The 12,906-nt window shown below is 37.2% G+C and overlaps 1 protein-coding gene across 2 annotated transcripts in view; it reads right to left on the reverse strand.

Moving 5' to 3' along the window:
* LOC131106011 (rootletin-like) overlaps positions 1-12,906 on the reverse strand; it is a 45,075-nt gene that overhangs the window by 3,817 nt on the left and 28,352 nt on the right. For both annotated transcript variants that reach the window (XM_058054647.1, XM_058054648.1), the window contains 13 exons: positions 12,516-12,659; positions 12,194-12,432; positions 11,967-12,126; positions 11,737-11,904; positions 9,002-9,419; positions 8,758-8,927; positions 8,570-8,690; positions 8,345-8,508; positions 6,026-6,241; positions 3,698-3,922; positions 3,478-3,627; positions 3,189-3,389; positions 2,987-3,118 (listed from right to left, as the gene is read on the reverse strand). In XM_058054647.1, coding sequence (XP_057910630.1) covers positions 2,987-3,118; positions 3,189-3,389; positions 3,478-3,627; positions 3,698-3,922; positions 6,026-6,241; positions 8,345-8,508; positions 8,570-8,690; positions 8,758-8,927; positions 9,002-9,419; positions 11,737-11,904; positions 11,967-12,126; positions 12,194-12,432; positions 12,516-12,659 — 2,508 coding nt within the window. The remainder of the gene's footprint in view (positions 1-2,986; positions 3,119-3,188; positions 3,390-3,477; positions 3,628-3,697; positions 3,923-6,025; positions 6,242-8,344; positions 8,509-8,569; positions 8,691-8,757; positions 8,928-9,001; positions 9,420-11,736; positions 11,905-11,966; positions 12,127-12,193; positions 12,433-12,515; positions 12,660-12,906) is intronic.

Genomic DNA, 12,906 nt, shown 5'->3' on the forward strand with positions numbered 1-12,906 from the left:
GGCTTAATACATTGTATAAATGGCTTAATACATTGTATTAAATGGCTTAATACATTGTATAAATGGCTTAATACATTGTATAAATGGCTTAATACATTGTATAAATGGCTTAATACATTGTATAAATGGCGTAATACATTGTATTAAATGGCTTAATACATTGTATTAAATGGCTTAATACATTGTATAAATGGCTTAATACATTGTATTAAATGGCTTAATACATTGTATTAAATGGCTTAATACATTGTATTAAATGGCTTAATACATTGTATAAATGGCTTAATACATTGTATAAATGGCTTAATACATTGTATAAATGGCTTAATACATTGTATAAATGGCTTAATACATTGTATTAAATTGCTTAATACATTGTATTAAATTGCTTAATACATTGTATAAATGGCTTAATACATTGTATTAAATGGCTTAATACATTGTATTAAATGGCTTAATACATTGTATTAAATGGCTTAATACATTGTATTAAATGGCTTAATACATCATATAAATGGCTTAATATATCGTATTAAATGGTTTGATACATTGTATTAAATGGCTTAATATATCATATAAATAGCTTAATACATTGTATTAAATGGTTTAATAAATTGTATAAATGGCTTAATACATTGTATAAATGGCTTAATACATTGTATTAAATGGCTCAATACATTGTATTAAATGGCTCAATACATTGTATTAAATGGCTTAAAACATTGTATTAAATGGCTCAATACATTGTATTAAATCGCTTAATATATCATATAAATAGCTTAATACATCGTATTAAATGGCTTAATAAATTGTATAAATGGCTTAATACATTGTATTAAATGGCTCAATACATTGTATTAAATGGCTCAATACATTGTATTAAATCGCTTAATACATTGTATAAATGGCTTAATACATTGTATTAAATGACTTAATACATTGTATAAATGGCTTAATACATTGTATTAAATTGCTTATGCTGTACTGACCCAGTAGAAGCCATACCAGAAATTTGAATATTGTGTATTTATTTCAGAACATTTTAGCCGAAGACACCATTTAAAAGCCCAGGACGTCTTTGTAGCGTTAAATATTATCATATTATATCATTCACTCAAAAACACATTTTGGAGTTGGCCTTTTATTGTGGCCAGCCTAAGTCCAGACTAATCATGCTGTCTAATCAAATCAGCATCTTGATATCATATGACACACCTCTGAGGTATATGGATTATGTCAGTAAAAGACAAGTTGCTCACTAATGCAGATTTAGACAAATTAGTAAACAATATTTCAAGGAAAACTACGCACTTTTTATAATTCAGAATACAACATAAAAGAGGTGCGTCCCGTTACGTGCATTCTTAAAGGGGATCTATTATCAACTTTTCTGACCTATAAATGTAGTTAGAATGTTGTATTTTGGTGTTAAGCTATGCTAAAGTTTTAGATAACGAGGTTTGCGCATTTGGAAGTGAGCCCTAAAAAAAGTTTGTGATGGCTCAAAACGCTCTGTTTCAGAGGGCGTGGTAAAAATTACCCTTTGTGATGTCACAGAGGGGCAGACTTCTTTGGTTGTGTCTGTAAGCCAGATAAGCGCTTCTTCTCTGTTTACGTTGCTAGCAATGGCTCGTATGATGATGCCACCATCAGGTACAAGTGGTTGGCGTTCCCGATTCGCGAGGGAGAAGCATGTAGCGAGCTAGCATCAACATGCGCTAGCACAGGGGTGGGCAAACTACGGCCCGGGGGCCACATCCGGCCCGCCAAGTGTTTCAATATGGCCCGCCTGTTTTTTTTATTTTTATTTTTTTTAATAATAATAATAATAATAATATTGTCAATAATGATAATAATACTACTATTATATTAATATTGTTGTTAATAATATTAATATAATAATGGTAGTAATATTATTATTATTAACAAAATAATAATAATATAATAACATACTATAACTATACTTTAACTAACATACTATACTATAACTAATAATAATAATAATTCTAATAAAAATAACAACAATAATAATAATAATAATAATAACAATAATAATAATAATAATGTTGTCAATAATGATAATAATACTACTATTATATTAATATTGTTGTTAATAATATTAATATAATAATGGTAGTAATATTATTATTATTAACAAAATAATAATAATAATATAATAACATACTATAACTATACTTTAACTAACATACTATACTTTAACTAACATACTATACTATAACTAATAATAATAATTCTAATAAAAATAACAATAATAATAATAATAATAATAATAATAATAATAACAATAATAATGTTGTCAATAATGATAATAATACTACTATTATATTAATATTGTTGTTAATAATATTAATATAATAATTGTAGTAATATTATTATTATTAACAAAATAATAATAATAATATAATAACATACTATAACTATACTTTAACTAACATACTATACTTTAACTAACATACTATACTATAACTAATAATAATAATAATTCTAATAAAAATAACAATAATAATAATAATAATAATAATAATAACAATAATAATAATAATAATAATGTTGTCAATAATGATAATACTACTATTATATTAATATTGTTGTTAATAATATTAATATAATAATGGTAGTAATATTATTATTATTAACAAAATAATAATAATAATATAATAACATACTATAACTATACTATAACTATACTATAACTAACATACTATACTATAACTAATAATAATAATAATTCTAATAAAAATAACAATAATAATAATAATAATAATACATTTATAACACACTTTACATCAAATAAATGATTTCAAAGTGCACATATAGCAGATTGCATGACACTTTTACATGTAAAATATGTGTAAAAATATAGTTACGTGTAAAATACTACATAATCCCCCCCGTCAATTTTGTTATATTAATGCGGCCCGCGAGTCAAAAAGTTTGCCCACCCCTGCGCTAGCACGTAGCTTACCTGTAGCATGAGTATCTGCTGCTGGGCTTCCTGCAGCTCCTGCTCGGCCGTGTTCAGCGAGCAATCCAAACGCTTTCTTTCGGCGGAAAGACGCATGCTGCCCTCTTCGCTCTTCAGCTTCTGACGCTCAACCTGACATTGAAGACACAGTCCAGGGTGTGAGTTACCTGTTTAGTTCGTACATGGAAATGATGCCCGTCACCTTATCCAGCGTGTTCCTCAGGGCATTTTTATCCTTCTCCAACCTCACAGCCTGTCTCTCTGCATCTTTCTTCTCCGTCTCCAGCAGGGCCACCGCCCTCTGCAACGCCCGCAGACGCTCCTCCACGGCGGCGCGCTCTGTCTGAGACGTCTGGGCGCCACGCTGGGCCTCGGCCAGGCTGGCCGTACGCTGACGTAGAACCTGCCGCGGGATGAGCGATAAGAAGAAGGGAGAAGATTACATCCAAACAGGAAGCCATTCATAAAGTGTGTTTTGATGCTATCACCACCTCTTGGGTCTTGGTGACCTCGGTTAGCAGTTCTTCACGTTGCAGCTCACTGTGATGCAGCTCGCTCTGGAGGCCGTGCATGCGCTCGCTGAGTGCGGCCATGTTGCGCCTCGCTTCGGCTAAAGACGCCCGTGACTCGTCGATTCTTTCCTGATGGAACGAGCACACATCAGGATATTTTTCTTTTGCACTTGCATTGCCTTTTTTCTTCATCTCCTACTTGGAGGTGTTGCTTCTCCTGCTCCGTCATGCTCAAAGTGTTCTGCAGGGAAGTCAGGCGACTCTGAGTGTTGCCGTGAGCAGCCGCCACCTCCTGCAGGGTCTGGTTGAGGGAGATGGTCTTCTCTCGCAGAAGAGCTTCGTTTTCTTCGGCTTTAAGGAGAGCCTGACTCAGACGTTCCACCTCCCGCTGAAGCAGAGACACTCGGGCTTCTCCGTCTGCTACCTGCAGAAATATATATATATATATATATACCTGAAATATCTTCGTAATGAACATTTTTCATCATTTCATATTCCAGGTATTCCTAAAAAAACATGTTTTTAATATCATACCATTCACATTTTTAAGTTGCCTTTTATAAAATTTAAGAAATTGTAGTTTTTGTGTTAAAATGACCCGGTCAGGTTGTTTTCTTGAAATATCTTTGTAATGAAAATTTTTCATCATTTCATACTTCAGGTATTCTGAAAAAAAACAAACATGTTTTTTAATATCATGCCATTCACATTTTTAACTTACCTTTTTAAATTTTAAGAAGTTTTAGGTTTTGTGTTACTACCCCAACCTTCCATAAGTGGGTCAAAAATGACCCGGTCAGGTTGTTTTCTTGAAATATCTTCGTAATGAAAAATTTTCATCATTTCATAATCCAGGTATTCCTAAAAAAAATAATTTTTAATATCATGCCATTCACATTTTAACTTACCTTTTATAAATGTTAAGAAATTTTAAGAAATTTTAAGAGATTTTAAGAAATTTTAGTTTTTGTGTTACTACCCCAACCTTCCATAAGTGGGTCAAAAATGACCCGGTCAGGTTGTTTTCTTGAAATATCTTCGTAATGAAAAATTTTCATCATTTCATAATCCAGGTATTCCTAAAAAAAATAATTTTTAATATCATGCCATTCACATCTTAACTTACCTTTTATAAATTTTAAGAAATTTTAAGAAATTTTAGTTTTTGTGTTACTACCCCAACCTTCCATAAGTGGGTCAAAAATGACCCGGTCAGGTTGTTTTCTTGAAATATCTTCGTAATGAAAATTTTTCATCATTTCATATTCCAGGTATTCCTAAAAAAAACATGTTTTTAATATCATGCTATTCACATTTTTAACTTACCTTTTATAAATTTTAAGAAATTTTAAGAAATTGTAGTTTTTGTGTTACTACCCCAACCTTCCATAAGTGGGTCAAAAATGACCCGGTCAGGTTGTTTTCTTGAAATATCTTCGTAATGAAAAAATTTTATCATTTCATATTCCAGGTATTCCTAAAAAAACATATTTTTGATATCATGCTATTCACATTTTTAACTTGCCTTTTATACATTTTAAGACATTTTAGTTTTTGTGTTACTACCCCAACCTTCCATAAGTGGGTCAAAAATGACCCGGTCAGGTTGTTTTCTTGAAATATCTTTGTAATGAAATTTTTTTATCATTTCATATTCCAGGTATTCCTTAAAAAACATATTTTTGATATCATGCCATTCACATTTTAACTTACCTTTTATAAATTTTCAGAAATTTTAAGAAATTTTAGTTTTTGTGTTACTACCCCAACTTTCCATAAGTGGGTCAAAAATGACCTGGTCAGGTTGTTTTCTTGAAATATCTTCATAATGAAAATTTTTCATCATTTCATATTCCAGGTATTCCTAAAAACATATTTTTAATATCATGCTACTCACATTTTTAACTTGCCTTTTATAAATTTTAAGAAATTTTAGTTTTTGTGTTACTACCCCAACCTTCCATAAGTGGGTCAAAAATGACCCGGTCAGGTTGTTTTCTTGAAATATCTTTGTAATATGTATTTATTCATATGATTCATGTATTCCTCATAATTAATTATATTTATTCTCACATTTTAACTTTGTTTTGTCCTTATTTTAAACATCTGTATTTCTACCATTCCATTTTTTTATACATTTGACAAGCTGTTAGAAATGTAGCGTTTTTTTTAACCCCCAATACCTTAATTTATGTAAATGTACGTATGTTATGTATTTACAGCTACAAGACCCGAGTTCAATTCCACCCTCGGCCATCTCTGTGTGGAGTTTGCATGTTCTCCCCGTGCATGTGTGGGTTTTCTCCGGGTACTCCGGTTTCCTCCCACATTCCAAAAACATGCTAGGTTAATTAGCGACTCCAAATTGTCCATAGGTATGAATGTGAGTGTGAATGGTTGTTTGTCTATATGTGCCCTGTGATTGGCTGGTAGTTGTAGTTGACTTTCTCTTTGAATTAACCAAAACAAATAAACCATGGTGTCCCGTACCGTATCGTACCGTACCATGATGGCTGTGTGACGGTACCTGTTTGAACAGAGTGTCATGGCGGTCGTGTGAGGCCTGGCTCTCCGCCTCCCTGTCTCCAAGGGTCAGTCTGACTCTCTGCAGCTCCCCCTCCAGACTCCGCCTGCCCACCTCCACCCTGGTGGCCCGCGCTTCGGCCACCTCCAGCGCCTCCCGCAGGCGCCTTCTCTCGGCCTCCAGACGCACTTCGGTGGCTCGCTGCTTGTCCAGTTGTTCCTACGGACGGAGATGAGACGAATCATAAGACAAAACACGAGATGAAACATGAGACAAGACCTGAGACGAATCATTAGAAAAAACATGAAATGACACATGATAGGAGTCATGGGGTGAAACATGAGACAAATCATGAAAGTGAAACATAAGACAAAACATATGAATCATGAGACAAATTATGAGACAAGACACAAGACAAATCATGAGACAAGACATGAGACGAATCATAAGACAAAACATGAGATGAAACATGAGACAAAACATGAAAACAATGTGATAATTGTGAGATGAAACATGAGGAATCATGAGACGAATCATGAGACAAATCATAAGACAAAACATGAGATGAAACATGAGACGAATCATTAGAAAAAACATGAAATGACACATGATAGGAGTCATGGGGTGAAACATGAGACAAATCATGAAAGTGAAACATAAGACAAAACATAAGAATCATGAGACAAATCATGAGACAAATCATGAGACAAGACATGAGACGAATCATAAGACAAAACATGAGATGCATGAAAACGTGAAATCAATGTGATAATTGTGAGATGAAACATGAGGAATCATGAGACAAATCATGAGACAAGACATGAGACGAATCATGAGAAAAAACATGAAATGACACATGATAGGAGTCATGGGGTGAAACATGAGACAAATCATGAAAGTGAAACATAAGACAAAACATAAGAATCATGAGCCAAATTATGAGACAAGACATAAGACAAATCATGAGACAAGACATGAGACGAATCATAAGACAAAACATGAGATGCATGAAAACGTGAAATCAATGTGATAATTGTGAGATGAAACATGAGGAATCATGAGACAAATCATGAGACAAGACATGAGACGAATCATGAGAAAAAACATGAAATTACACATGATAGGAGTCATGGGGTGAAACATGAGACAAATCATGAAAGTGAAACATAAGACAAAACATAAGAATCATGAGACAAATTATGAGACAAGACATAAGACAAATCATGAGACAAGACATGAGACGAATCATAAGACAAAACATGAGATGCATGAAAACGTGAAATCAATGTGATAATTGTGAGATGAAACATGGGGAATCATGAGACAAATCATGAGACAAGACATGAGACAAGACATGAGATGAAACATAAGACAAAACACGAGATGAAACATGAGACAAGACCTGAGACGAATCATAAGACAAAACATGAAATGACACATGATAGGAGTCATGGGGTGAAACATGAGACAAATCATGAGACAAATTATGAGACAAGACATAAGACAAGACATGAGACAAATCATGAGACAAAACATGAGATGAAACATGAGACAAAACATGAAAACAATGTGATAATTGTGAGATGAAACATGGGGAATCATGAGACAAATTATGAGACAAGACATAAGACAAATCATGAGACAAGACATGAGACGAATCATAAGACAAAACATGAGATGCATGAAAACGTGAAATCAATGTGATAATTGTGAGATGAAACATGAGGAATCATGAGACAAATCATGAGACAAGACATGAGACGAATCATGAGACAAGACATGAGATGAAACATAAGACAAAACACGAGATGAAACATGAGACAAGACCTGAGACGAATCATAAGACAAAACATGAAATGACACATGATAGGAGTCATGGGGTGAAACATGAGACAAATCATGAGACAAATTATGAGACAAGACATAAGACAAGACATGAGACAAATCATGAGACAAAACATGAGATGAAACATGAGACAAAACATGAAAACAATGTGATAATTGTGAGATGAAACATGGGGAATCATGAGACAAATTATGAGACAAGACATAAGACAAATCATGAGACAAGACATGAGACGAATCATTTTGAAGTAAAAAACATTGCAGCATTATCGAAGATGCTTCATGTGGTATCATCTGGTTTATCATCTGGTAATAAATCCATAATATTCTATCAGCGCCTACCATGCAGAAAGATGATGAAAAGTTGGAACATAAGGCGTCCTGGCATGGGACACCACAAGCAGCGATATCCCATCTGCTGCGATTTTATCAGCCTCCTCTGTTATTTGTCACACAGTTGAATGTCTCTGTGCGTACCTGAACGTGTTGCTTCTCCGTCTCACAGGCCTGCAGCACACGCTCGAGCTCCTTTACCCGTTCGGCGAGGCCCCGCCTCTCTCTGTCGCCTCTCCTGGCCGCCTCCTCGTGCTGGTGGAGCTGAAGCTGAGACTGCGTCAGGCGCTCGTCCAGGCCCCGTTTCCCTGCCAACGCACACGTGACATGTTTGCTCGAATTCGGCGGACATGAAAAAGAAACGCACACCTTCTTGGGAATCTTGTAAGGTCTTCTGCAGCTGAGTGAGGCGGCTCTGCGCCAAATCTCCATCCACCCTCAGCTGGTCCACTTCACGTTGCAGAGCCCCCAACTGGCACAGGGCGTCGTCCTTTGTAGGACACATGTTGTGTTTGAACATCCTCCTCAATGTTGCAAGATGTTGTTCTTCGTGTTACCCGCTCTCTGTGCGCGTCACGGAGCTCCTGGAGGAAGTCCTTGAGACCACTTCGTAGAGTGTCAGTGTCCAGCTCTGGTTGTGGGGGCGAGAGAGGTAGGGGCGTGTCCCCTCTCTCTGGAGATACAGCTCTGGAGCCCAAAGTGTTGTCAGGGGTGCTGGTGTGGAATTCTGAAAAAGGTAGGCAGCTCTTCTAAACATGGTTTAAATTTAAGTGTCCTTCCTACGCAATAATGAGAAGTCACCTTTAGGGGGCGACAAAGAGGAACGCAGGGGTGAGATGCTGTGATGCCGTGACACGGCGCCAGGAGATGCAGAACTCCCTCTGGGGCTCCGCCCCCTAACCGCTCTCGCTCCAATACCAAGCGTTCTGGTCAGTGTGGACTGGAGGCCGCTCAGACGAAACTCCAGGTCCCTCCTGCAGGCCTCGGCCCGCACGAGCTCGGCCTCCGTGGCTGCCAGGCGCCCCTGCGCTTCACTCAGCTGTAGGCTGTACAAGCCGGCTGAGTCCTGGGCGGCCTGAGTGCGCAGTGCCAGGTTCTTGGCTTCGTCGAGCAGCTTCTTCTCGCAGCCTCGTGCCTCCTGAAGCTGAGCTGTCAGTTCTCTCTCGCAGAGACGCCAGCCGGACTCGGACTCGGTCAGGCGCTTCTGAATCAGGGAGAGCTACAGCAAAGGAAGGTAGACGTCAACGTACACCTTTGTCGCGGTAAGTGAATTTCCATGAATTAGGAGTAAATATGAATAAGTGGCATAGAAAACCTGTTTACAATCTTCTAAATGCGCTTTTTAAAAATATTATTAGAGCCTTCATGGCATGAAATAACACCCACCTAACACCCTTAAATTTGTATTTCCCAATATAAGACATGTTAATGAGCCATTTCTGACGTAAATGAAACTCAGTGTCACGGTAAATGTGTTCCCTAAAGAAAGAAGATATGACAAAATTTACGGGGGGGGGGGGGGGGGGGGTAGACTATATATTTTACACGTAACAGTCCACCTGGTATTATTGTATCTGTAAAATTGTCATGCAATCTGCTATTATTATTTATTATTTTATATTTATATTTAAATATTTTAAAAATAATAAAATATTATAATAATTACAATAAAATTAAAATAATAATTATTATATTATTATTATGTAAAATATGCAAATATAACAAAAATATTATATATAATTAATATAATAATTAGTATTAATATAATAATTATAGGGGCGGCACGGTGGTCTAGGGGTTAGCGCGCAGACCTCACAGCTAGGAGACCAGGGTTCAATCCTGTGTGGAGTTTGCATGTTCTCCCCGTGCATGCGTGGGTTTTCTCCGGGTACTCCGGTTTCCTCCCACATTCCAAAAACATGCTAGGTTAATTAGCCACTCCAAATTGTCCATAGGTATGAATGTGAGTGTGAATGGTTGTTTGTCTATATGTGCCCTGTGATTGGCTGGCCACCAGTCCAGGGTGTACCCCGCCTTACGCCCGAAGACAGCTGGGATAGGCTCCAGCACCCCCCGCGACCCTTGTGAGGAAAAGCGGTAGAAAATGAATGAATGAATGAATAATAATTATAATAATCATAATAGTTCTAATAATAATTATAATAATCTAATAATAATAATTATTATTATTATGTGCTTGTGTCCCTTTTTTCAGGAGCACTTTGTAAACAACAGACCATGTCAAACAACGAAATTGATACAACCATCAAAAGGTTGGCTCAGGCCATGATGCCAGGTTGTATGTTGAGTTTAAATGAAATACTTTGGAAAGATTGGGCGGGCCGTATTCAAACACTTGGCGGGCCGGATGTGGCCCCCGGGCCGTAGTTTGCCCACCCCTGGTCTAATGGGTGCCTCAGCAAACAATTACCGACACCTTGTGGCCAATGTAAATACTACATTCACAGCAAGAGGAAGTATACAGGGAGAAAAGTATACATTTGCCGGGACAATAATGGCGGGGTCCACCAGGAAGTCGGTGTCCGAGCTGGAGATTGCAGCCATATTTACCGCCATTGAGAGTGGTGTGGTGACTTCCTCTTGCTGTGGCCGTTTGCAGGCATACCTAGTCGATTTTCACACTCACATGTCGATCAACCAATAGGCGAACAGTTCAACCCAAGACACACTTAGGACCGCCCCCTCATTTGAATAGTTTTTCCTTCTGCATTTCAAGCTGACATTGTCTGCAGCATGAAATAAATACATATGAGAGCAGAGCTTTTATTTATTTATTGATATGTAATTCTATTTATAGATTTATTTTTGTATTTATTTCTACATTTATTTTTGTATTTATTTTTAATTTTTGAATCTTGTTTTTTATTTTTGTATTTATTTTTGCTTTTATTTATTTATTTATGTATATATTTTTTTATTTTTGTTTTTATTTCCATTTATATTAATTTTTTTGTATTTAATTTTTTGATATTTTTTTTCATTTGTGTTTTTATTTCCACTTTTATTTATTTATTTATTTATTATTTTGGCAGTTTTGGTCCTCCATAATAGTCGCCCCTTGCTACATCACTCCCACACTCTATTGTGTTTTTGTCAAAAATTATTTCTACATTTATTTTTGTATTTATTTTAAATCTTTGAATCTTGTTTTTTATTTTTGTATTTATTTTTGCTTTTATTTATTTATGTATATATTTTTTTATTTTTGTTTTTATTTCCATTTATATTTATTTTTGTGTATTTAATTTTTTGATTTTTTTTTCATTTTTGTTTTTATTTTCACTTTTATTTATTTATTTATTTATTATTTTGGCAGTTTTGGTCCTCCATAACTATATGCGTTGTTGTACAGTTAAATTCGTTTGAAAGCATCGCTGCTCTCCAAGTACACGCTGTTGCATTCAATTTGTGTCAGGCTTAAGAATTAGGCTTGAATTATGTAGTGCGCTTGAACGCACCGTCGCCGGAAAACAACGGCACTCATTGATTTCTTCAAACGTCTCTCGCATCCTCACCTCCCTTTTGAATGTGTCTCTAGCTGTCTCAGCTTCGGTGAACTTCTGCTTGAAGGTAAAAAGCTCCTTCCCTCGCTCCTCCTCTCTTTGCTCCTCCAGGGACAAGCGAGTCTGCAGCTCTGCAACCTCCCTCCCTTTCTGCTCCTTCTCTCCATCCAGAACCTTCAGCTGGAAACATGAAGACTTGTTTGTTTTTATTCCTGGTTATATTAGAAAAAAAGTTGTCTCACCTGTCTACGCAGCTCCTGGAGCTCTCGCCGTGCTTCCAGTCGTGACCTTTCTACTTCCCTCAGACAGCTCCGCAACTCCGCCACCTCCTTCTGAGTGGAGGAAAAATTCTCCTGGAGCACAGTGAGCCTCTGCTCCTTCTCCTCGCACTGTCGCTTCACGCTAACCAACACATAAATCCTGAATGAGGACATCCTGATCCTGAACCTGCGTTTCAATCACCGCTCACCTGATTCTCTCCGTCTCCGCCCCTCGGAGACTCTCCCTGAGCTGGGAGTTGGACAAGCTGAGGGCGTCTCTCTCCTTGGAGACGTCAATCAGGCTGCGACGCAGTTCCGTCCCTTCCCTCCGGAAGTTCTGGACCTCGTCCTGAGCTTGGTTGAGGCGACGCTCGGCCTCCATGATGTCTCGTCTGAGCTGATCTCGGCTCTCGGCGCTGACGGCAAGAGAAGATCTGCACGTGTCCAGCTGAAGAGACAGCACACACAAGTTACTGTATGTACTTAAACCGACCAACCCTTTTTTTTTAGCATTCAGCCATTTTGACGCACCTCTTTGACGGCGCCGTCAGCGCGTGACTCAAAGTCGGTAAGAGTCTCTCGCAGACTCTGAAGTTCTCTTTCGCGAAGAGAGGACGTGTCCTCGAGTTGAGAGCGAAGCTCCTGCAGCTCGCTGGTTAGAGCTCCAACTCTGGCCTGCAAAGAAGTCAACACAATCTTGGAAACATCCGTAAAAAGAGAAACCTTCTTTGTGCTCATTAATTAGTTCCCAACGAGGGACGAGGGGGCATGCTGGATGTGACTTTGGGCGAGAGGCAGGGGTACATCCTGGACTGGTGGCCAGCCAATCACAGGGCACATATAGACAAACAACCATTCACACTCACATTCATACCTATGGACAATTTGGAGTCGCTAATTAACCTAGCATGTTTTTGGAATG

Source organism: Doryrhamphus excisus, chromosome 18 (assembly GCF_030265055.1).
Source record: "Doryrhamphus excisus isolate RoL2022-K1 chromosome 18, RoL_Dexc_1.0, whole genome shotgun sequence".
NCBI lineage: Eukaryota > Metazoa > Chordata > Actinopteri > Syngnathiformes > Syngnathidae > Doryrhamphus > Doryrhamphus excisus.